Source organism: Solanum verrucosum, unplaced genomic scaffold, assembly GCF_900185275.1.
Source record: "Solanum verrucosum unplaced genomic scaffold, falcon-dt-bn FXZP01000009.1, whole genome shotgun sequence".
NCBI lineage: Eukaryota > Viridiplantae > Streptophyta > Magnoliopsida > Solanales > Solanaceae > Solanum > Solanum verrucosum.
The window spans coordinates 1,228,101-1,251,412 of record NW_026020231.1 but is presented as its reverse complement, the minus strand read 5'-3'; the positions used below and the strand labels follow the sequence as shown (position 1 = coordinate 1,251,412).

Genomic DNA, 23,312 nt, shown 5'->3' with positions numbered 1-23,312 from the left:
GATGTGTCACAATGCATATTATTTGCAGATGACATAGTATTAATTAACGATACAAATTGGAGTTAATAATATAATGAGAGTTTGAAAACATATCCTAAAATCTAAATTTTTTAAGTTAAGCCAGACTAAATCAGAGTACTTAAAATGCAAATTTAGTAACATAACACACAAAACAAAGGTAAAAGTGAAGACGGACATACAAGTTATGCCAAGAAAAGAAAGTTTCAAGTATGTTGACTTTGCAATCTAAGGTAAATTTTCTCAAAAAAGACCGAATATCAATTAACACTTAATATAATCCATTCGTCTGACATTATTTTATGGAAAAATAACTTAAATACACAACTTTAAGTTCCTTATTATTTATTATTTCCTACTTTTTAAAAAAATTACTTAAATCCCTTATTTCACTTAAATATCAAATCTGTCGAATACATGATTATTTTTTACCTCCCACGTTTCACCACTCCCTATGTCACTCTTTTTTTTTCTCCCTAAATTCACTCCAATATTTTTTCAGTTACAAATCATTATCCCAAATTGATTTTCAAAAATTTTATCTCTCAATCCAACCCTTTTCAAACTTTGTCTTCTCCGTCATCTCTCCCAAAGTCTGCCATTGTAGCTTTCATCTTCTTCCTTCAATTTTTATTTTGTTTCGATTTCTTCTTCTTGATACATATTGATCCTGATCCTACATCAAATCTTTCTAATACTAATCGAACAATATACGACTCTGATGATGAAAATTGGGCAAAAATTAGATCAAAAAGTTTGCATGACCCATTAAACTTGATTAATCAGTCAACCAAAGATGTGCCAAAATCGTCTAAACCAAAGGTTGCAAAAATCCCCCCAAAAAAAGGGAAGAAAAACAGCACCCACTATTTCCAGACCTGCATTGCCTAGAGTATGTGTTTTTAATCTTTATTAAACTTGTTTCTGATTTGTATTGCGTTTGATATCGTAGACTGAAATTGACTGATACATTAATTGGATGTGTAATATTGTTTATTGGGTTAAATCATGATACATTCAAAAACCCTAACTTAGTTTGATATCATACAGGGCATCCTTCTGTATAATGTATCAAGTTTTATAATACGATTCTGTTAAAGTCAGGTAGCATGTATATTTCACTTCACTGACCCAAATTCATGAATGCCTCAGTAAAATTGATATATTCATCTTGTATCAGCAAAAAATCAGAGCTTTATTCGTATTTCTATCTTTTTCTAAATGGATGGATGTTCACAAATTGTTCTTCAATGTAGAAGATATAATTTTGAAATTTAAAATTTTGTAATGTCTGAGTAGATTACCTATTAAGATAAGGAATGTTTAGGATCAATTAGGCGTAAATAAAGCTAATTAAATTAACAGACTTAATTATTACATTTTTTTTTCCTTTTTAGCGCGACATTCAGTTATTTAGCGTGTATCAATGACAATGTATCAACACTGTAGCTATGTATCATTCGCCTACCTTTTTAAGGGATTTTTTGTAAAATGTAATTTAGTTGGGATAGGATGTAATTTATATCCTACACTATGTGATTCCTTTAATTTTTACTTATTTTATTTATTTTTATAAAATGTCATTTCTTATATTGTAGTCTTAACCCCTAGGCCACTAAAGTCATAAGGCCCCATATATTTTGGGGGGCCCATTTTTTAAAAATAATTACTTATATATTTTATTTTAGAAAAAAATTATATGTACTATGAGTGTTATGATTTCTACTAAGAAAATTGCATATGAGATGAAAATAAACCTGAATTTCGTAAGAAACACTTTGATGAAAATATGAATAGCGAAATCACAAAGTCCCTTGAAGAATCTTTTAGAGTTAATTGCTTTATATATGTAGAGTAGATCAAGCTATTTTTTCACTTCAAAATATATTTGAACCAACTGAAGGATATGGAAATATTTTTGATTTCTTATTTAGTGGTAAAATATTGAGATCACTAGATGATGAGAATTTTTTTAAAAAATATTGTCTTAACCTTGAACTCTCTTTAACACGTAATAGTTATTCTAATATTGATGGTTTAGATTTATTTTTTAAATTAAAAGTGTTAAGGGAAATAATACAAGTAGAGGATAATGATCTAATGAAAATACCCTATCAAACAAAAAAACTTTGTTCTTTACCAAATACACATATTGCTTATAGAATAATGTTAACAATTCCTGTAACTATTGCCCCAGCCGAAAGAAGTTTTTTCGAAATTAAAATTGATTAAATCTTCTTTAAGATCAACAATGTCTCACGAGAGATTGAGTGAATTAGCTATATTATCATTTGAAAATTAATTATTAAAACAAATTGATTATAAAACAGTACCTAATGACTTCGCATCTAAAATAGCTAGATAAGTAGATTTTAGATAAAAGTATATATAATGAAAAAAATTAAATATTATGGCCCCTCTCTTAAGTTTGGCTTTAGGCTTCCAATGTTGTTGAGTCGGCCCTGAGTCTTAACGACATAAAGTTTCTAAAGAGGTTTCATGGAAACGTTTGAAGTTTAGAGATGTACTTGTGACTTATATTAAAGCCATTAATGACATGTACAATTGAGCTAAGGCTTGGATAAAAATAATCGGGGTGATTCACAACACTTTTCGATTATGATAAAATTACACCAAAGATCAACCATTAGTCCGTTTTTATTTGTCATAGTGATAGACGAAATGACACAACATTCAAGGGAAAGGTGTCGTAGTTTATATAGTTTGCATGTGATATAATATTGATTGACGAAACAGAAATGAACTATCATAAACTAGAAGTATGAAAACATACCCTAATTTTTTATTTTTAAAAAAAAAGTGAGATTAAGCTTAGACTAAATAAAGTAATTGAAATACAAATTTAGTAGTGTGACACAAGAATGTAAAGGTGGAAGTGAAAAATCAGCCACTGAGTTATATATCTAGAAGATAAAAGTTTCAAATATCTTGTATAGCGTAAGACGAAAAATTCCAAACATATCATATATCAATTAGCACTTCATATATTCCTGTCTTATGACATTATTTATTATTTATTAATTTTAAAAATAAATTTAATGATATTTTAATCTTAACAACATAGTTTTATTGTCATAAAAAATCATAATATATTTCAAATAAAAAATATCATTATTATGTAAGGCCAAAAATTATTCTATTTATCTCAATTTATGACATTTTTTATTTTTCGGGAGTCAAACAATTTAAGTTTGACTGAAAATTTGCGCATGAAATTTTCAATTTTAATGAAATGAAATTTATATATTTATAAATTAGTACTAAAAAGTATTATAAGTCACAATAATTGATAACTCAAAACATTTAAAAGATATATGAAAAATTTATAATAAAAAATAAATTTATTTAAATCTCAATTTAAAATATGCCACATAAATTGAGACGGAGAGTAACAAATTTCTAAAAGTTTGAAAGTGAGTTTGATTCAGGACTGTATTAACAAATAAAATAGTCAAAACAAAAAAAAATTATAATCTCATGATTCAGTCGGATTCCACATGCAGGCTACTTGCTCCACCAATCATCATCTTCGTCATCTCAAAGCTGCCATCTTCTCATTTTCCTTATGCTTCTTGATTTATCCATTGTTTCTCACTCTTGAACTTCTTCCCACACACCACACAGTACAATTCCTTCTCTTCTCCCTGCTCCTCCTCAATTTCTCCATCTTGTAATTCCTCTGTTCTCAACCACTCAGGCTCTACGTAATTTCTCGCTCTCTCAGCCTTCTCTCTTTCCAACTCCTCCATTCTCTTGCGTCCCTCTTCATTTTTCTTCTCCAGTTCCTCATTCCTCTTAATCTGCATCTCAATCACTCTCTTATCTCTCCTTTTAACAAACTCCGCCAATCCTCTAACAGTCACATTGTAATCCCTTTTCGCCTTTTTCCGCAGCATCTTGTTCACATCCTCCATCATCCGTCTGGAATTTCTGTCCGACGCCAAAGTCAATTTGTACTCATCTTCCTGACAAAAATCATTCACAGTAGCGAATTATAACCAATAGTTATAGAATGCTGTAACCTGAGCTTAGGACTCTGCATATTTTCCCATAATAGGAGCTTCTTCTGGCAAATTTGTACCTAACTTCCTAGCCAAATTCAACTCATGTTGGTAGATTTTCTAGAAGAGATCACCATACACCTTGTAGAATCCTGTCCTTTTATCGTAATATCCAGAATACACTGAATTAGAAAAGGAGGACAGATCGGGGACGGAACCAGAGTAATTAGACGAATTCTTTGGATCGGAATTGGAGAAGAATATCTGATAGGCAGAGCGTTGCGAATCGTACCAAGCGCGCTGCGCGTCTGAGAGAACATCGTTAGCGTTCACAAGCTCCTGAAATATAGCGATTGCTTCATATTCCGGCACGCCGGATCGGACAAGCTTGTCAGGATGGCGTTGCAGGGCAAGCTTCCTGAAAGCCTACCTGATCTCGTCGGCGGTACAGTCACAGTTCACGCCGAGGACCTCGTAGAAGCATCTTTTCTCCGACGACAATGCCGTTATCCCCGGGAAAGAAAGAGCAGTAGGTTTAGGTTGGTCGGTTAGGGGCTGTTTGGCTGCAAAGGGCAAATGGTACCTTGTTGAGAACAGACTCCAACAGCCATGGCCAAAACATGGTTGTATAGTTTATAAACGAAAAATCCAATACCAAAAAAAAAAAACGAAAAATCAAATAAGAGGCCAGAGTTTTTATTCGATGACTCTTAAATTTTCACTATAAGAAAAAAAATTGATGGAGCAAACGTTTTTATAACACTACAAAATCAAATTTGATTAGGATTAGGATTAAGAAATTTATTACAAAACCAAATTCGATTAGAATCACAATTAAGAAATTTATTCCAATATAAATTATTACCAAATATGAATCAAACAATTATCAAATACCAACTCCTAAATTACTTTGGTTAAACTCTTGATTTAATTTATCTCCTACTTGAAATATATACTAAAATATTGAAATTAATTATTTTATATTTAAAAAAATAGAATAGCTAATTTAATAAATGACTATTCGATACCGAATACCAATCAATACCTTATTTAATCCTATGCCTATCGTCGAGTACTTAGTATGAGTAGTATATACGGATTAAAATAATATAACTCGGTTATTCTATTTTATACTTTATTTTGCAACATAAATTTTTGAAAAGTTTGGAATCTGGATAAAAAAGTTCAACAAAATTATTTGAAAACGTTATTCGAAAAGAATTCAACATAAATTATTTGAAAACATTCTTTATAGTATAAAGTTTTTCTTCAAATCAAATATTTCACGAAAATAAAATGTATTGTAGCTTGGAAAACAAAATAAAAATAGTAAAGGGGTATGGGATGAACAATTCTCGATTGATATACATAAACATTATACTGAAACTAAATACCTAAATATAAATCTATACAACTAATACAAAAAAAGTAAAGAATTAAGTAAAAAGGGGTTTTGACGGAAAAAATTGTATATGCTCGTCGAGGCAAGAAATAAGAATTTGTGACTTAAATTCAATCAATGCATTTGTGACGAGAAAAAGAAATATTGATAGAATAGACACACATAAGACAAAGATGATGAACATGCTTTCACAAGCTCTTAAATGGGGAGAGAGACATGAATATTGAGATGAAAGAGTTAGAGCAATCGGAGAGTCATGCAATTTTTTACTAGGGTAGGTACATAATGTGTGTGAATGAAACTTAAGGATGCAATTTCAAAGAAGTTGAAGAGAAGAGGGATCAAACTATTTGATATTCCGATGGAATTTTGAAGAACACACGCGAAGTAGTTTTAAAGTGATTAATTGAGTTTATTATTATTTTTAGATTGTTGGAATTTCAAAAAAGTGAAGATGGAGCACAATGATTTTGTTGTACAAAAGCAAAGGTAATATTCAAAATTACAATAACTACAAAGAAACTAAGCTACTAAGACAAACTGTGAAAAATTGATAAAGAGTGGTCCATATAAGGATGCGGAGGGGTGTTCTATCTCCAAGAACCAATTGAGATTTATGTTGGGGCGAACAAAAGTCACTCATCTTGTAAGAAGAATGTTGGAGCATTATGGGATAAGAAAAGACTTCTACATGGTGTTCATGACCTCAAAAAGACATGATAAAATTTCTAAAGAGGTTCAAGGAGATGTTTGAAATCTAAAGATGTACTCGTGTCTCACATCATGACCATTAATGATATGTATGATGACACCGGGTTTTAAGTAATTAAGAATAAATGGAATGACTCGTAACAATGTTCAATTATGATGGGATCACACTAGAGATCATCCTTTATCCGTTTTCATTTACATCAGTGATAGATAAATTAATGTGACATATTAAAGGAGATGTGTCATAGTGCATATTGTTTGCAGATGACCTGTATTAATTAATGATACAGATTGGAGTTAACAATATAATGGAGTTTGAAAACATATCCTAGAATCTAAAGATTTTCAGTTAAGTAGGACTAAAACAGAGTACTCAAAATGCAAGTTTGGTAACATAACACATAAAACAAAGGTAGAAATGAAGGTAAAAAAATTCAAACAGACTGAATATCACACTTCATATATTCAGTTTGTGTGACATGATTTTGTTTTTAATTTATTTTTATAAAGTGACATTTCTTATGTGTTATGTTAATAAATTTGCATTCTAAGTTCGAGTACCAATTGGAGTTTGATTTCTTTCTTCAATTTATTAAGTCCAAAAATAATAAAATTCTAAATTTAAAAGTAATCTAAGTATAAACCTTTCATTATTATTACTATATAAGAGATGTGAATAAGCAAGCAATATTCCGTCAACATGCTTGCTTGCTTATTACATTTCAAATAAAATTGGGCCTACTTCTATTAATTTGCAATTGTATTGCTTATACATATTTACATAGCAAAAAACATTGGGGCTACTTGAATATTGTCCATTTACCTTCCAATTGTGGACCAAGTGAATATTTGCAATTTCTTCCATTTGTTCATTTTAAATTTTGTATGCCTCTTAAATTTTTATTGATATGACTATTTTACCATATATTTATATTAATTGACATAACTATAGGTTTTTAAAAATGATTTGAAATAAGTAATTAATGTTGAGGGTAAAATATGATAAGAAAAAAAAAAAAAACCTTGATATGCTAATTATGTAATTTTAAATAAATATTAATTAAGAAAATTAATAATTTATGTATTACTTGTTTCTTTTTTTAATTATTCCATCTTCTCTCTTACTTAAAAAAATATATAATTTTTTATAATTTATACATGTATTAATTATGCATATTTTTAAATTTACATTATCAAAAAAATCATACTAAATAAATATACTTAAAATGTAGCAAATACCCATGTGATTTAAATTTAAACTTTTGGTTTAATTGTCCAAAATTCTATCATATTTTATTATTATTAACTAAGAAATACATTTGCTTATTATTTCTCGATCTTTTTATTCATACATTCTCTTTGATTTCTAATGTTAATGTTAGGTTGTTGATATTATTAGTAGAAAAAAAATATTATTGTGTTTTAAAAATAAAAAAATATCACGAATAAAAATTACAAATTTCAAATAATAATAATCCGCACGGGCTTCCCCTTTTCTAGTACTTATAAAAAGAAGAAATTTCATACAGTCACTCAAAAATAGTCTAATTACGCTTTATAACTATAATTTGATAATTACAATTCGTAGCTACCTGTTATAGGGAGGAGAGAGGTGAGTGAGATTGGGAGAGGGAGGAGAGAGGCGAGCGAGAGAGGGCAGAGAGTGGGAGAGATGTGAATTGTATATGTATATCAGTTAGATAACTATATATTATACATATGTATTTGTATATATGGAAAGTGAGATTGAGAGAGGGGGAGAGAGTCGAGCAAGATTGGGAGAGGGAGGAGAGAAGCTAGCGAAATTGAGAGAGGGAGGAGAGAGGCGAGCGAGAGAGGGCGGAGAGTGGGAGAAAGGTGAATTGTATATGTATATCGGTTAGATAATTGTATATTATACATATGCATTTGTATATATGACAAGAGATATTGGGAGAGGAAGGAGAGACGCGAGCGAGAGAGGGCAGAGAGTGGGAGAGATGTGAATTATATATGTATATCAGTTAGATAATTGTATATTATACACATGTATTTGTATATTCTGGCGAATTATACATATACAAACGTGACTAATTATACAAACTCGAAGTTAGCCCACGTAATTAATATATAATGTTAGTCGCGAGTGGTAATTATAACAAACTATAGCTGATAAATAATTAAGTAGTATAAGTTTGCTTAACCACGTAATTTTCCTTATAAAAATGACAAACTTTCCCAGTATAAATATTACAACCTATTTATTTAAGATAATAAATAAATATATAAACATTTTTTTTTATAACTAAATAAATATACTTAATATCTTAAATATTAAAAATTCCTTTTTGTTTTTCTCTTAAATTTCGTATGAAGCTAAATCGGGCAGGTACTTCAATAACTTGACCCATTCGTAGCGGAACACATAACGACGCCGCATTACATCAGCTTTAAAACATTTTCGGGGCAGCGACTCGGATCCTTACTGTGTCTCGGCTGACATTTCAAGCGACTGTAAACCCTAGCGTAAATTGGTCGATCTGCGAAGAGGATAAGCCGGAGGAGGAAGGTATCGATCAGATCGAATCGGATCAACTATGGCCATGGCTGCGTTGAGGCGTGAGGGAAGGCGTTTCGCCACACCTCTGATTTCTCCCAATCCTGCCAATGTTTTTCGTTCTTCTCTCATTCCGTCTGAGTTAGTTTTCTTCCAATCCTACACTTTTATCATGATTTTTTAATTTTATGCATCGAATCTGTTGTCAGTAATGGCTCGCATTGCTTTTTGTAGCTATCTCGTTAAGTCAATCTGGCTCTGTCGTTTTTATTCTGATTAGATGTGGAATGTATATTAATGATTGGTAGAGTTGATCCCAGATAATTTAGGACTGAGGGGAAATGAATTGATTGATTGCTCTACTTTTTTGTTTTGTTGTAATGGTGGTGCCTGAGCTAGTTTTTGCGTGCACCTAGACTTATGTAGATGGGAAGGATTCACATCTGGCGGAATTTGAACCTTGGTTCCCCAAGGTTGCCATTTTGAATCTTCAATCGCTAGGCCACCACTAGATGGCAATTGCTTTGTTTTGTACAAGAGCACATTTATCAACGATGAGTCCTCAGTTAGCAATTTTGGGTTGAAATCACCTCATGAGTTTTGGATAGCAATTTTTAAATCTCTATGAGGTTTATTATTCAGTTGGTGAAGTAATTTGGTTTGAGGAATTAGTACCATTCGTGTTGTTATCTTTGACAAGGGGGGATTTCTCCTTTTCTCTTCAGTTAAAGGAGGTAGCTTGCTTTTTATTCAATCTATAAGCAGGACAAACGCTAAAATGTTGTTGCTGCTTCTCCTTTTCTTCCCAAAGTGGTCTGCAGTTCAAAATCCTAAAAATTGATGGTTTATGTTGTTAAAGCTTGTATGAAGTCCACTGGATTTCAATTTGTTGGTGAAATGATTATATATTTGTAACAATTGAATATGTATATTTTTTTTTCAGATTGAAGAAAATACTACTAGTTATTTGGGCAGAATGTAATAGGTTGCTTTAAATTTTGACCCTATAGAGATTTGTAATTGACATGATCTGAGCTTGGATAGTGATTTTGGAACTTGGAAGAAGTACATAATTCAGAGGTTTTTGGAACAGAAGTTGTAGCGAGAACAACTGTAGAAATAGATGAAGTTCAACTAATATCTATAAATTGTGATTTCTTTTGGATGGATTACGGGGGTTGCTGCACTGACATGAAGTTTGTTCCATGGGCCTGTATGTATTAACAGGAGATTGATGATCTCCCTATCTGCATTTATAACAGGCTCATGCTCAGCATATATTAATATATTATTATCCATTAGCCTGTCCTGTTTTTCAAAAAAATCATGTTCTATTCTACCTTTTTAATGACCTACATTTATATGCAGGGAACCAGTCTTGTCAGGAGTTCGATGTATTTCAACTCAAGTTGGTAAGAGTTAACCGTAATCGTTTGATGCACCCCACTTTCCTTTGCCTCTCCTATATTCTCGTGATCTTCTCTACCAATTTTCTTGTTGCTACATTAAGTGTTCACATTGAGCATTCCCTTGGGCAGTCAGAAACCGGATGAAGAGTGTCAAAAATATTCAGAAGATTACAAAGGCTATGAAGATGGTTGCTGCTTCAAAGCTCAGAGCTATTCAAACTAGAGCTGAAAATTCACGTGGCCTATGGCAGCCATTTACTGCACTTCTTGGTGACACTCCTAGTAAGTTCATGATTAGATTGTCTGGATCTAACCAAATTCTTGAATCAGTTAGAGAGAGAAAGTGGTGGAAGGATAGGGATGAATCACATTATGAAAATGCTATTCCCAGAATATTTTGAGTTGACATACTTGAATAATGTGGGAAAATGATTAAATGAAATTGTTTGCCTCTCTCTGCCTGTTTGATTTGCAGTCCAATGTCAATGTTCTACGTATTTGATGCAACAACTGAATAATTATCTTGTGGAAATGTGTGTCGTTGATGAGACTTTGTGAGATACCTTTAGTTGCACCGGAGTTTGTAATTTGATGCAGTCAACTTTAAGCAGTCATAGATTTCAATATTTGGCTGGTAACACGTGTAATGTTTGCTTCAGGTATTGATGTCAAGAAGAATGTTATTGTTACTATTTCCGCAGACAAAGGTCTTTGTGGTGGAATCAATTCTACATCTGTCAAGATAAGCAGGGCTATGCATAAGTTGAATTCTGGTATAATTCAAGATTGTTTAATATTAAGTATATCTATTTTTGAGGAATTAGTTCATTATTGCTTTATTTGTAATTGCTAGGTCCTGATAAGGAAAATAAGTATGTTGTCTTGGGGGAAAAGGCAAAGGCTCAGCTGGTGCGAGATTCGAAAAAGGACATTGAACTGGTCATGACTGAGTTGCAGAAAAATCCTCTTAACTATACACAGGTTATGATGCCTTACATCTTCTTTGTTACTACTTTGTGTGAAGCACACCTACTATTTGTTTTTTTATTGTTGCCAACTATTTGCTGAAGATGATGTGGCTGTAGGCTCACTCTCTGGTACATGGATTTTTCATTTGCCTTACGGTAGCCTTGTTGCTGGTGTGACATGGGTGATGGTACTTTGTGCATGATATTGAAAATACTGGCAAATTAGCCAGAGACTCTGGATGTACCTGTATTATAATTAAGAAGGACTGAACTTACATTTATCGAAGCTTGCACACAAACATTGCATGTACCTGTATCGGATACTTGCACACCGCCTTTTTTTAGGATACTTGCACACACCTTAATTTAACCAGATCATTAGCTGAGTCCATATAGTATAGGCTCACATTTTTTTTTGTTAGATCTGTTCATGAACCTGTGATATAATTTATGTGTTGCATTTTGTTACAGAAATAGTAGATATTTGAAAGCTGTCTCACTCTTCTTTATTTTTGTTTTCCAGAATGTCGACTTTGGCAGATTTACATTTTTGTTAGCTTTACTCTTGTAAAAACTAACTTACCTTTTCTTCAAAAAAACATGTGTAAAGCGGACAGTTTGATTGCATTGTTGCAACTTTAAATTTCTGTGAAAAAATTGAAAATCTAATAGTGGCTGCAATACTTATGCACTGAAAAAATATAGCAACAACTATTTATATTGATTTCTATAACCTTTTCCTTCTACTGATTTATGCCATTCCTCTTGTAGGTTTCTGTGATGGCAGATGACATCTTGAAGAATGTTGAATTTGATGCACTGAGGATTGTTTATAATAAATTCCAGTCAGTTGTCTCATTTTTGCCAACAGTGTCCACTGTACTATCTCCTGAGGTGCCTAAACTGAAAGATCTTGTTTGTTCACTATGTTTCTTTCTATTGTGAGTGTCTGTTTCTTGGAACAAGTCCTTTGTGGTTTAATGTAGGTTGTGGAGAGGGAAGCTGAATCTGGTGGAAAGCTTGGAGATTTGGATTTATATGAAATTGAAGGTGCTGAGACAAAGGCTGAAGTTCTTCAGAACCTAACTGAATTTCAGTTCTCATGCGTAAGTTTCGCCTTTTTAGTGTTAGAATCCTCTAATAAGCTTGTTATTTGATCTTCACGACTTCTAAATAGTACTGATTTGGTAGTGGGAGAATGAAATTAGTCTTGACCGTGTTTCAGATAATTATATTGACTGCTAATAAAATGATTTCTGTCAAGGTAATGAATATGATGTTCTAAAATCGGGTAAATGGGCAATCTGTCTTTTCCAGATGATGTACAATGCAGTTCTAGAGAACGCTACTAGTGAGCAAGGAGCAAGAATGTCTGCCATGGATAGTTCCAGCAGAAATGCTGGTGACATGCTTGATCGTCTCACTCTTACTTACAACAGGTCTTACTTTTCACCCTGTCTCTATCACACACACATTTGCACTGCCAAGCTCTCATAGATGCATACTTTGTTTACACATATGATTGTTTAATTATGAGGATAACTTATAATATTGATAGTTGATCAGCTCTTTGTTGTCTGTCATTTTAACCAGTCTTCTTCTAATTTTTCTGTGAACCAGAACCCGTCAAGCATCTATCACCACAGAGCTGATTGAGATCATATCAGGAGCATCAGCACTGGAGGGTTAATTGGACATGCTACTGCTTTTATTTGACGGAGACAATAAAAGATGTGTAGGTTTTTTTAGCACCCTGTGGTGACCAATTATCAGTTTTGAATTATGAATAATTACCAGGTTAACTTTATTTCTGGGAAAAAAATTTGTTTCTCTGAAGCAAAATCGTCAGAAATGCCATATGAGCTGTTCTCTTTCGTTCTTTGTTGTACCGGGCTTGAATGGCCGTAACTTGTTCAAGAAAATTTTCTTGAAAAGCTCTTTGCCTTTATATTCATGTTTTTTGGCTTGTAAGTTGAAATGTAGCCCTTCCGTCAAGTTTCTTCCCTATGTGAGATATTCTGGTCCACTGTATGGACTTTGTGAGTGTTTCTAAATCTAATCTGGTTCTATCAGCCTAAAAAATTGGCTATGGAACATTCACCACCATGACAGTTCGACGATATAAACATGTGTAGTTTATATTGGTACACTTTAAAAGGTACCTTATTTCTTCAGAATGGAAATGCATTTAGGTGATTGTTATCTCCTGAAAGAAGCTTAAGTTGGTGTTACTCATCCAATATGGATGGAGTCTGTACCTTAAATTTCTCATCTCAAATGCTGCCTTGGAATTTATCATGGGCAATATTTTGTATGCCATTGTTCAAAATTTTGCAAATATTAGAAGAGTATTAATGCTCAGTTACTGCTGAAAATACAAGTGCATCAGATTAGTTTAGGTTTTCTTTTCAGCTTAACAGCAATGAAGATGAGCTCTTGCCATTATTTTGTTACGAGAAACCATGCTACAATCTATTGTTGCAAAATCTTTGATAAAGGAACTGGAGATTACATTTTATCTGCTGCAGATAACTATGTTATATTATCTTTTCTGCTACACAATTGTCGCAGAAGTGTTTCATTGTCAATGTTGCCTCCATTGCAATGTTAGTGTAGGTAAATACTTATACACACTGAGAAGGGATTTGAACCCCCTCTTCCTCTCCGCACCCTCTTAACCCCTCCTAGAATGCCTGGATCATTTCATTTTGTTTTTATAGAAATAATTTGAAGATTCTCGAAGACGAGTTAATATTTTCTTATGAGAATTTGCTGGGACTTGGAATTGTGATATGCTTGTAACTTATGTGATAATTCGGCACAGGAGCAGCCAAACTCCTCTTGTTAGTACGTTTGAAGATTGTTTACTTTGTCAAATGCTTAAAGCCGGCAACATAAGTTTCCTCTCCTAAAGAAACTGCTTTCTCTATAGTCTATTCAAGTGTAAATAGTAGTAGTATTATTTGTTAGTTGCTTAGGTTTAACCTTGGTGATCTGTTTAAAATACCAGCTGTATTCCAATGATCTCTTAGTACAGGAAAAGCAACCAAGATATTTCTTGAAAGCTAGTATCAAACTCAACCAAGAGGTGGGAACATAACCATTGATGTTTTTATCTGTCAAAATGATCATGTTGTCAATTCTTACTTGTTTCTTGTTCCTATGGTACAGTAAGTTTTGGAATCATTTTTTATGCAAGATGGAATTATCTCTACTAACTCTTGTCGATTAGCAAAAAGAAGTGAATGATAATGGTCCCTTTTGTCCAGCTAGGTTCGTTACAACCCATGAGAGGAATGCCTGGTTACTAGCTACATCCCCACTACGTGACAACATGTCTTTAACTTCACCTTTATAGGCCTTTCTTTTTTCTTCCTCATTTGATTCGTTGAGTGTGTTTGGTAGCAAAGGAGAACACGTTTTACAAGTTATTTTCCCGTATATTTTTCGAGTGTTTGATAAGTAAGTAGAAAATTCAATGTGACCAATTAACTCACTTGAGGAAATTACTTTTCAGCCTGAGCATTTCAGTTGTATATGATAATGGTACAAGTTTTTAAAGATTATCAATGTAATTTAACGTGTTATAACTAGTACGTTATTATTTTGTCCAGGTTGCAAATTAGTTTAGTACTATTGATATAAATATGCAACTACCCTTTAAGTGATTTGATTGTGATATTTTTAGAACCGTCTATATAATTGTTAATAGAGCTCCAATCCCTTTTAAATAACAATATCTCTCTCTAAAATGTCACTAATCAAATCACCTCACAATTCAACTACAAATTTCAAATCATTTGAAAAATCTTGTAATACTTCCCTGAGATGGACTTCATTAAAGTTTTTTTTGTTGTGGTATGATAATAATGTCACTTCGGTGGTGGCTGTGTTGATTGAGCTGCTGTTCTCGATGCCATTTTCTTTGTGATTTACAAGCTATTATACTAAATCTAGAATGCATAAGAATAACAACGACACTTCTCAAAAATAAAATAAAACGAAATGCCCAAATATGATTATCATTAAATTCAGTCGTGGCTGTGGGTTTACTTGTTGCTCTCATTATTTTTGTTCCCTTTAAGATAAAGTCAGTTTCTCATGATAACTACTAGTGCTGCATGTGGATCATATTCTTTTAAATGGTTAAAAGGACTTCAATTTTTTTTTTTTCACTCTCTATTTGGTACGTACATTGGAGCAGATTTTATTTATTATATGATAGGGTTCAAATGAAGACCATGGCTCCAACTAAGTTGACATCTCAAATCCACACCCCCCCCCCCCCCAAAAAAAATAAAATAAAATAATAATAAATAAATAATTATAATAATATATACAAATTAACAGAAGTTAGCCGTTAGCTATTTTGAAATACACATGATATAAAAGTATTCCAATCACACGGTTCTCAGGACCTTTTAGATTTTATTTTTTTTATATATATCTTATGTTATACTGTTGAACTTTAAAGAATTGAAAAATAGAATATTAAATGAAAACATAGACGGATAGACCTGGTCTTTCGGATTGACAATTGCAAGAATGTGACATTGCATTTACATTATTTCATCTTCAAACAGTTGAACAAGTTTCGTTTTAAAAAATTGACATTGGTTGAAATTCAAAAATTGACATTGGTTGGAAAAAAACATAAATTTGAATTTGAATCAAGTTATGATTCATGGAAAGGACAACTATCTTCTACTATATTTATATTTTTAAGAGCATTATTATCATTACTACACATAATATATCGTAATCAAGAATGTAATGGGGATGAATAAATTCTAAATAAGCTCTTAATAAATTTACGATGGTAGGTGAACCAAAGTTGTATTATATTTTACATCCAAGCAAATTTGATAAAAGTAATCTTCCAATTAATTGTCATCCATCTCCATTTGGCTATAAAAGTAAAAGACCACTTTCCTTGTGTTTTGAAGGAAAAAACAAGAAACTTTTACTATAAAATTAAACAAATAACATATTTTTTGTCCAATTGGAAAATTTCTGTACTGTAAAAACCTGCGCCTTTCAGCCCTTTCTGTGTAGATAATGGGGCAAAATGAGAGGAGGACCCAAATCTCCAACAAATGTACCAGCACCTGCCTGCTCTAATCTTGTGTGACCCTTTTCTCACCAACCTCTGAAAAAGAGTGAGCTTTTTTCTCTATCTTCAACACCCCCAAATCATTTTTCAAGATTACAGTCCCTTACTTTATAGGGGTGGCTGAGTTCGGTGAAGTTTTCTGGTGAAATTGGTTAGTTTTTATTGGTGGGTTTTGCACTTTACATGCGTCTTTGAAATGGGCTGTCTTTAGATTCTTTTACTTTTTTTAATTGGGATTTTTTCTTGGGAAAAATTGATTCTTTTTATTGATGCGTCGTGCGCTGCAGAAAGGGTGTTTTTGCGTATGTTTTTTCAGGGATTGAGGTTGTTGCTCGTGGTTATTGAATATGGCTTGTGATTATTCGTAAGGCTTACAGGTTTGACAAGTCGTATTTGGTGTTTCTGGATATTGCCGCTCTACAGAAAAATTGAGAAAGTTGAATAGTTTTGGATATTGATTGTTTGATTGAAGAGTAATCTTTCCTCATTTGGTGATTTTTCGCTTTTTCTTTCCCATTAGCATTAGGGTTCTTGGCTATAGCTTCTCAAGAACAGAACTTTTTTTCCTTTCTACAGAACCTAGATAAGTTTGTCTTTGTTTCACTTGGAGAAATTGAGCAATCCTTGCTTTTCCTCATACCCTTTTGAATCAAAGCAAAGAGGTTTAGTGTTAACTTCCTGTTCATTGTGATTTCTCTGGCACTTATCTTGTCTTAGCATTGGAGTAGTTTTTGCCTTTGCCGAAGATGATTCTAACAGGGAGATTCCGGCTGTAGAGCTAGGTTAGTATAGCTGCTGTGAGGATTGCAGTGAACATGGATATTTGGGTTGTGGCTGCAGCTGCTGGTGCTGGGTATGTAGCCCAGCATTGGAAGAACCTCTTAAGAAGCCGGCATGATTTGTTAGAATCATCTCCTGGGAGTCCTAGTTTTGTAAGAAATGATTCATTAACGCGTATGCATCAAGTCTTGGATAAGAATTGTTCCTCTCCTGTGGAGACACCGAGAAAGAAACTAGATGAGTGTGCTGCAGAAAGATTGGCTTTCCATGATCCAGAAGTGGCTTGCACCAGCAGTTTGGCTGATGAAAGACTAGGGATGTTGTGTGATTCTGATAATTTTCATTTGAACTCTGGGTTGCCGTGTGATAAAGAACTTCAAGGAGATCAGGGTGGAAGCATATGTGGTAACATCAATGAACTGGGATATGAGTCATCACTTCCCCCTTCTACGGCTGAATTGGCGTTTTCTTATGGTACTTCAAGGAAAAAGAGCAACCTTAGGAGTAGAAGAAAAATTGGGCATCTTATAAAGCCTCTGAATTCTCTTGAAAGCTGTCTCATGGCTCAATTATACAAGGAACATGGTGATGTTGAAGACCATATTTTCAGTTCAAACTCTTCACCATGGACTCCAACTGCGAGGCCTTTTGTAGTTACTGACGGGAGCAAAATTATAAGCAGGGCTAGTTCTAATTCTATTAATGCCCCAAGAAGTGCTGGACATCATAAGCAGCAGGATAATTTTTCACAAATGAATACTGTATTTGGAGTCCCTCAACTACCTAGTGTTGGATCCATGGAGCTCCTCAGGAAAGACAAGGTGAAGGATCAGTCCGGCAGATTTAGTGATTCCATTGGAATGAACAATGAGAGACACAGCAGTTTAAAAGGTACTTTTTTCTGTTTGGAGTCTGAATTTTTCATGGTTTCCTTGGTAAAATTTAATGAAATAGATACATATTATATTCCAATATTTTGAACACTGGAATAGGAACATTCTAGGAAGAGTTTAAAAACTGTAGGGGATGTAGCTCCAGATAGTTCCATCAAGATATTATTCTAGCACAAAGCTGTGTAAGTGGTAGTTAACTAAACTTTCACATAATGGAACTCATGACTGATTCATTCCTTTACCTGCAACAGTTGATGGAACAAAAATAATTTGTACGAGATAGTCTTTTTTTACCTTAATTAGAGTCATGTCTGTTTCTTTCTTTTGAACTTCTACTTGAGATACTAAGACTTTATAAACTCTCTACTGTCCATGGCTTTCCTGCTAATGGCACAATGAGTGAATACTACTTGTTTACTAACTTCTAATTTTCTTTTCTTTTTGGAAAGAAATACTAACATCTCCTATAATCCCACCCTTTTATGTTTGTCTTGAATCAGGATCATCTCATCGTGTGCTTCTTTTCTGTCTTGGAATATCTGTGGGTATGATATCCTCTTTCTGGAAAAATAGAAAGGAAATGGCTAAGTTAAATGAGTTGCTGAGACAGTCGGAGAATTTGGTTCAAGATCTACATGAGGAACTTGAAATGAAAGAATTAATTACTGTGAAAGAGCTTGCCACTGAAGATTGTGGGTCACAAGATGCACATAATGATTCATCAAACAATGGAGCTTTACTGGCACCTTCCCCTAAAGGAAAGATGGATAAGTCGTCAACAAATTACGATGAAGACTGTCAAAGCCAGAGAACAGAGGAAGAATCTAGGAGTAAAATTGAAGCAGAGCTTGAAGCTGAATTGGAGAGGTTAGAATTAAGTATGAACTCGTCTAAATTGGAGGGGAAACTAGCAGAGCTACATGAGGTCATAATACTTTCTGATTCATTCATATCTATGCTTCTTTTTTTTCCCGTGAAGCAACTCTAATATGCAATACATTTGCTTACTTGGATACTCCATTCTTGAAAATACAATAATCTTATCAGAGAAGCTAACTTAGGCACTATATGCACTTAAGCATTTTGGTCCAAGATCTAATGAACTTATGTTATTTAAGGAAGCCCTAGAGCTTATGGTTGGTAAAAGATAAGCTTGATTAGTGTTTCATGGGTATACAGTGCTTGAATTTTCTCTCACTTCCGTTATCTTTTTCGATTGGCTTTGATATGCGTTTCCTTGAGCAGTGGGTCTACCGGAATAACCTCTCTACCTCCCAAGGTAGGGGTAAGGTCTGCTACATTCTACCCTCCCCAAACCCCACTTTTGGGGTCACACTGGGTATGTTGTTATTGTTGTATAGTGCTTGAATTTTCTATTATAGTTGGCATTGGAAGTAGGAACTGAAGGACAATGGAAAAAGAATCCTATGCTAGAGTTTAGAGTTCGGATATTGAAACTATTTCATAAGGTTAAATCAAGCATCCAAGGGTGTGGCCTAGTGGACAATGAAGTGGGAAGAGAACCATGGCCTCAAGCTAAAGCCAAACAGAGGCAAAATACACTAGGCGGTTCCTTCCCAACTGCCTAACTTTGGTGGGATAGAAACCCGGTACCTGTGTTGGTGAAAGGTAACAAGTATCGGTGGAATATCTCCGGAGCACGTTACAAACACTAAATGAAAAGTATGCCTCAATCCTAAGTTGGGGTTGGCATATGAATCCTTACTATCCATTTCGCTCCATTTGGATGCTTAACAAACCCTAAACTCGTTTAAACTTGTACGTTATGCAAGATAGATACTTCCATCAGTTTTTGCTATTAGAAATAATTATTCAGGGGGATCTCTGTTGCTTATTGATCTCTGGTGGGTATAATGCATGTTGTTGCTGAGCTCTTTAGTCTCTAATACTTCTGTTAGTAGGATGTGTACCTAATAGTTTTAGTCATATGATCAGAACTAATGTCTTAATTGAGCTTTATGAAAAAAAATTGTTGTTCTCTTAGCCATTATATCCTCACGCTTTCTTCCAGTCCTCCCAATTTTTTCCTCTCGCAGCTCTCTTGATCTGGATAGTATAGGAGGTAGACAACTTTGTTTCTGCTTATACTATGTCAGGAGGGCTCTTCTTTAGAAAGTTGAGAAAATTGTACGTCATGATGTTTCTGGCAAATAGGTTTCTGTGCTTCAATTTGCTTGCTTTGTCGGTTAGCTTTGTGATCTAGTGTGCAATTTGGGCGTATCTTGTGTTTGCAGCTTTGCATTCTTTCTTTGTGTTGGAGATCTTCTTAATGTTTTCTTTCCAGTTTTTTGTTGAAATTTTTGTCAGTCTATCATCAGTTATCAGTTACTATGAATTCTAACTTTTCCAAGAACCAATAATCTCAATCTTCATCAAGTTGCTCTTTTCCTTGATCCTCTAATGAGGAAGTTTTCATGTCTTTACTAGGAAGACCATTAGGTTTATGATTTGTAGGATCAGTATCATCCATATTTGTTTTCTAGAAGGAATCAACGTTTTAGTTCGAAGAATTCACAGTAGAGTCCTCAGGAGAAACTTAGAAGTTATGACTGGTGCAACTCTTTTACATCCACTAGGAAATGAAAATGAATCTCATTACTGTACGACTTAAGCTACACATGTATAAGTCATCTGCTATTTTGGAGAAGCTTTAATAAGTGTTCAATTGTTTGCAGCTTGATCCAGATTTTGTGACAGATCTAGCCAAGGGGGAGTTAAGAACTGAACTCTTTAATAGACAAGCCAGAGGTCAACCTTATGCAGATCAGGATGGTAGCGGGACCTCAACTCATCATCCTGCTAACTATGCCATCTCATCTAGAGAGCTGACTTTGCGGCTGCACGAAGTCCTCCAATCACAATTAGAAGACCGGGTCAAGGAGCTTGAGATGGCACTTCAGAACAGTGAAAGGAAAGTTCGTTATATGGAAGCAGAACTTGTAAGTTCTTGGAGGGACTCCTCAAACAGTGAAGGGGGTTCTTCTTCCACCCATGGTAGTCCTGTAACTAAAGTTGAACAACGTACAGCAGACCAGCCAATGACAATCAATTTACGCGGGGATGCTTTAGATGCATATAACGAGGCTTATAACGTGTTCACAAGGTTAAATTCAAAGGAGGAGGATGTTGCTGTTGCATCAGGAGTTATGGACATCAACCACCAAGAGAACTCGCGTTCACGTGAGCGTAACTTTGACTGGATTGAAAATGATAGGATGAATGATGAAAGTGATGATGAGATGGAAAAGTTGTTAATTAGACATATTGTGGAGAAGGCAAAGAAAGGCTCTCCAGCAGTTTTAAATGTGCAGAGAGCATTGTTCTCCCTTGATGATAATGAACATTGATACATTCACAACATATAGATAGTGAAATCAGATTAAAGATTTTGCAGTTAGTTGACTGCTTTTCATGAACACTACTTATGTGCCAGTTTGCCTGTATTCTCACAGATGAAGCCTTCTTCTGATCCCCAAATTCCCTGCCCCTGCCGACTCCCTTGTCATCAGGTCACCAACTTCCTTAACCTTCCGGCACTGGGCGGGTGTCGGCCCGCTGCCCCTACCCAAAAGAAAATGGGTAGACAATATCTAAATTTAAAATGAAAAAAAAATGATTGGATTGGAGTTGCAAGTTGCAGCTTATATGCTCCTCCCAAAGGTGTTAAAAAGGAATAAAAAGATATGATCTATTAACATTAAAAATATGATGATCGAAAAAGTTGCTTCATCCGTTTTAATTTAAGTTTTTTTTTGTTTTAATAAGGGAGATTTTTTAATTTCGTGATCTTAAATTAAGATGTACATAATGTACTATAAATTATTTGTATTTTGTGGCTTTAAACTTGCCACAGAGAATATTTGAAGTAATTTTTTTTATATAAAATATAGAAAAAGATGTTTTTTTTTTATAAATAAACTAAAAAATAAAATAGAATATTTCTCTTACTTTTAGCCTGTTATCTCACAAATTACATCTTTTATTTTAATCATTTTCCAAAAGCCTTTTAAAGAAAATGTTAGTACTATTGACTTTCTGAGTTTAGAAGTTTAATTAATGAATAAAGGGAAAATTACGCGTATAAGCAAATATATATCAGTTAATTAGTTAATATAGTTATAGTTTGTCTTAATTATAATGCGCGACCTACTTTTAACTATAATTATGCGGGTCAACTTTTTATTTTTGTATAATTTGCACGTTTGTATAATTCGGAATTTGTATAACTATTTACACTTCTGATGTTTGTAATGGTATAAATTTGTTATTTTGAGTTTATACAAAAATAACTGAATTATACAAATTTACCTGTGAATTATACAAATCCATGAATTATACAAAGGGAAATTTACATAAATATACTATATTAAGAAAATATTTATCCTAACTTGGCTTCAACGGACAACTATGTCCTCCAACTTTGAGTGTGCACAAATAGACACTTAAATTTATATAAAATTGAACAAGTAAACATACGTGTCCTACGTGGCATAATACACGCAGGACGCCACGTAGGACACAAAATTGCAATGTAGGGTGCCATGTAAGATGAATGTGTCTATTTGTTCAATTTTATACAAGTTTAATTTAAGTGCCTACATGTTTATGTATTATGCCAAATACATTTATCACATATTTTAATACACTTATAATATAATGTGTCAATTTCTTACCAAACAAGCATAATATATTTAAAATAACAGTTATAATACATATATATTGCATACATAACTCACTTTTAATACATATTGCAGATTTAACATAGTATTGCTATGTATTGCTATAAATGGTAATAAATAAAAAAATATCGCTAAAATCACTAATTATTTATTAAAAGGTACCCATCCAAGTAATTTTTCCTTATACAAACGAGGTAGCTTAAACTGTAGCTACAACCCGTAAATATGCAAACTATAGATATGGAGCGTAATTAAGTTTATTATAGTGGCTATTTGCAAAAGTTTGGTTAATTCAAAATTTATAATAAAGAAAATGGTCACGCATCGTATGTGGTCATTAGCTAATTAAAAATTAATCCCACGTCCTACCAATAATTAATGACATGAGTCCTTAATCTCCTATGACTCAAACACTTAACTTTTTAAGTGCCAGCTATCCCCTCTCTCTCTCTCTATATATATATAGTATTGGCGCATGATATTAATTTATTAGGTTTCTCTATTCAGAAGAATCGGCAAACGTTTTAGACTTCACAGGTTAGACTTCTCTCCCCTTCTTTACTTTTCCATAACGATCTCAAGTTAATATATAAATAATAACATAGTTTACAATATTTTTAATGTATATACATGATTTGTGCAAAATACACTGAATTCTCGTAAATTCGTATGTGGTATTCTACTTCCGTCATTGGTTCATGTAGCATGCTTCTCACATTATGGAGTTCATGAATTGTGTTTTTTTTTTTTTTAGATTTGT

General features: G+C 33.4%; 2 protein-coding genes and 1 pseudogene across 2 annotated transcripts; 2 read left to right on the top strand and 1 right to left on the bottom strand.

The window, feature by feature from the left end:
* Nucleotides 1-3,571: 3,571 nt before the first annotated feature.
* Nucleotides 3,572-4,662, bottom strand: LOC125832234 (DNAJ protein JJJ1 homolog; annotated as a pseudogene).
* A 3,907-nt stretch (nt 4,663-8,569) lies between these two features.
* Nucleotides 8,570-13,014, top strand: LOC125832120 (ATP synthase subunit gamma, mitochondrial). The gene is made up of 9 exons (XM_049511257.1): nt 8,570-8,830; nt 10,058-10,101; nt 10,228-10,380; nt 10,758-10,871; nt 10,952-11,079; nt 11,838-11,960; nt 12,053-12,172; nt 12,384-12,505; nt 12,687-13,014. Exons 1-9 carry the CDS (start codon nt 8,730-8,732, stop codon nt 12,754-12,756), a joined length of 975 nt encoding a protein of 324 aa, XP_049367214.1. The 5' UTR covers nt 8,570-8,729; the 3' UTR covers nt 12,757-13,014.
* Nucleotides 13,015-16,114: 3,100 nt separating this feature from the next.
* LOC125832163 (uncharacterized) lies at nt 16,115-21,291 on the top strand. Its single transcript, XM_049511312.1, has 3 exons — nt 16,115-17,850; nt 18,353-18,777; nt 20,549-21,291. Exons 1-3 carry the CDS (start codon nt 16,995-16,997, stop codon nt 21,218-21,220), a joined length of 1,953 nt encoding a protein of 650 aa, XP_049367269.1. The 5' UTR covers nt 16,115-16,994; the 3' UTR covers nt 21,221-21,291.
* The last annotated feature ends 2,021 nt before the right edge of the window (nt 21,292-23,312 follow it).

Bases quoted from the DNA above. Each gene is read 5' to 3' on its own strand.
- LOC125832120 (XM_049511257.1), top strand. From the start codon at position 8,730: ATGGCCATGGCTGCGTTGAGGCGTGAGGGAAGGCGTTTCGCCACACCT. The intron at 11,961-12,052 runs GTGCCTAAACTG...GGTTTAATGTAG, and splicing joins CCACTGTACTATCTCCTGAG to GTTGTGGAGAGGGAAGCTGA. The intron at 12,173-12,383 runs GTAAGTTTCGCC...TGTCTTTTCCAG, and splicing joins CTGAATTTCAGTTCTCATGC to ATGATGTACAATGCAGTTCT.
- LOC125832163 (XM_049511312.1), top strand. From the start codon at position 16,995: ATGGATATTTGGGTTGTGGCTGCAGCTGCTGGTGCTGGGTATGTAGCC. The intron at 17,851-18,352 runs GTACTTTTTTCT...GTCTTGAATCAG, and splicing joins GAGACACAGCAGTTTAAAAG to GATCATCTCATCGTGTGCTT. The intron at 18,778-20,548 runs GTCATAATACTT...AATTGTTTGCAG, and splicing joins AACTAGCAGAGCTACATGAG to CTTGATCCAGATTTTGTGAC.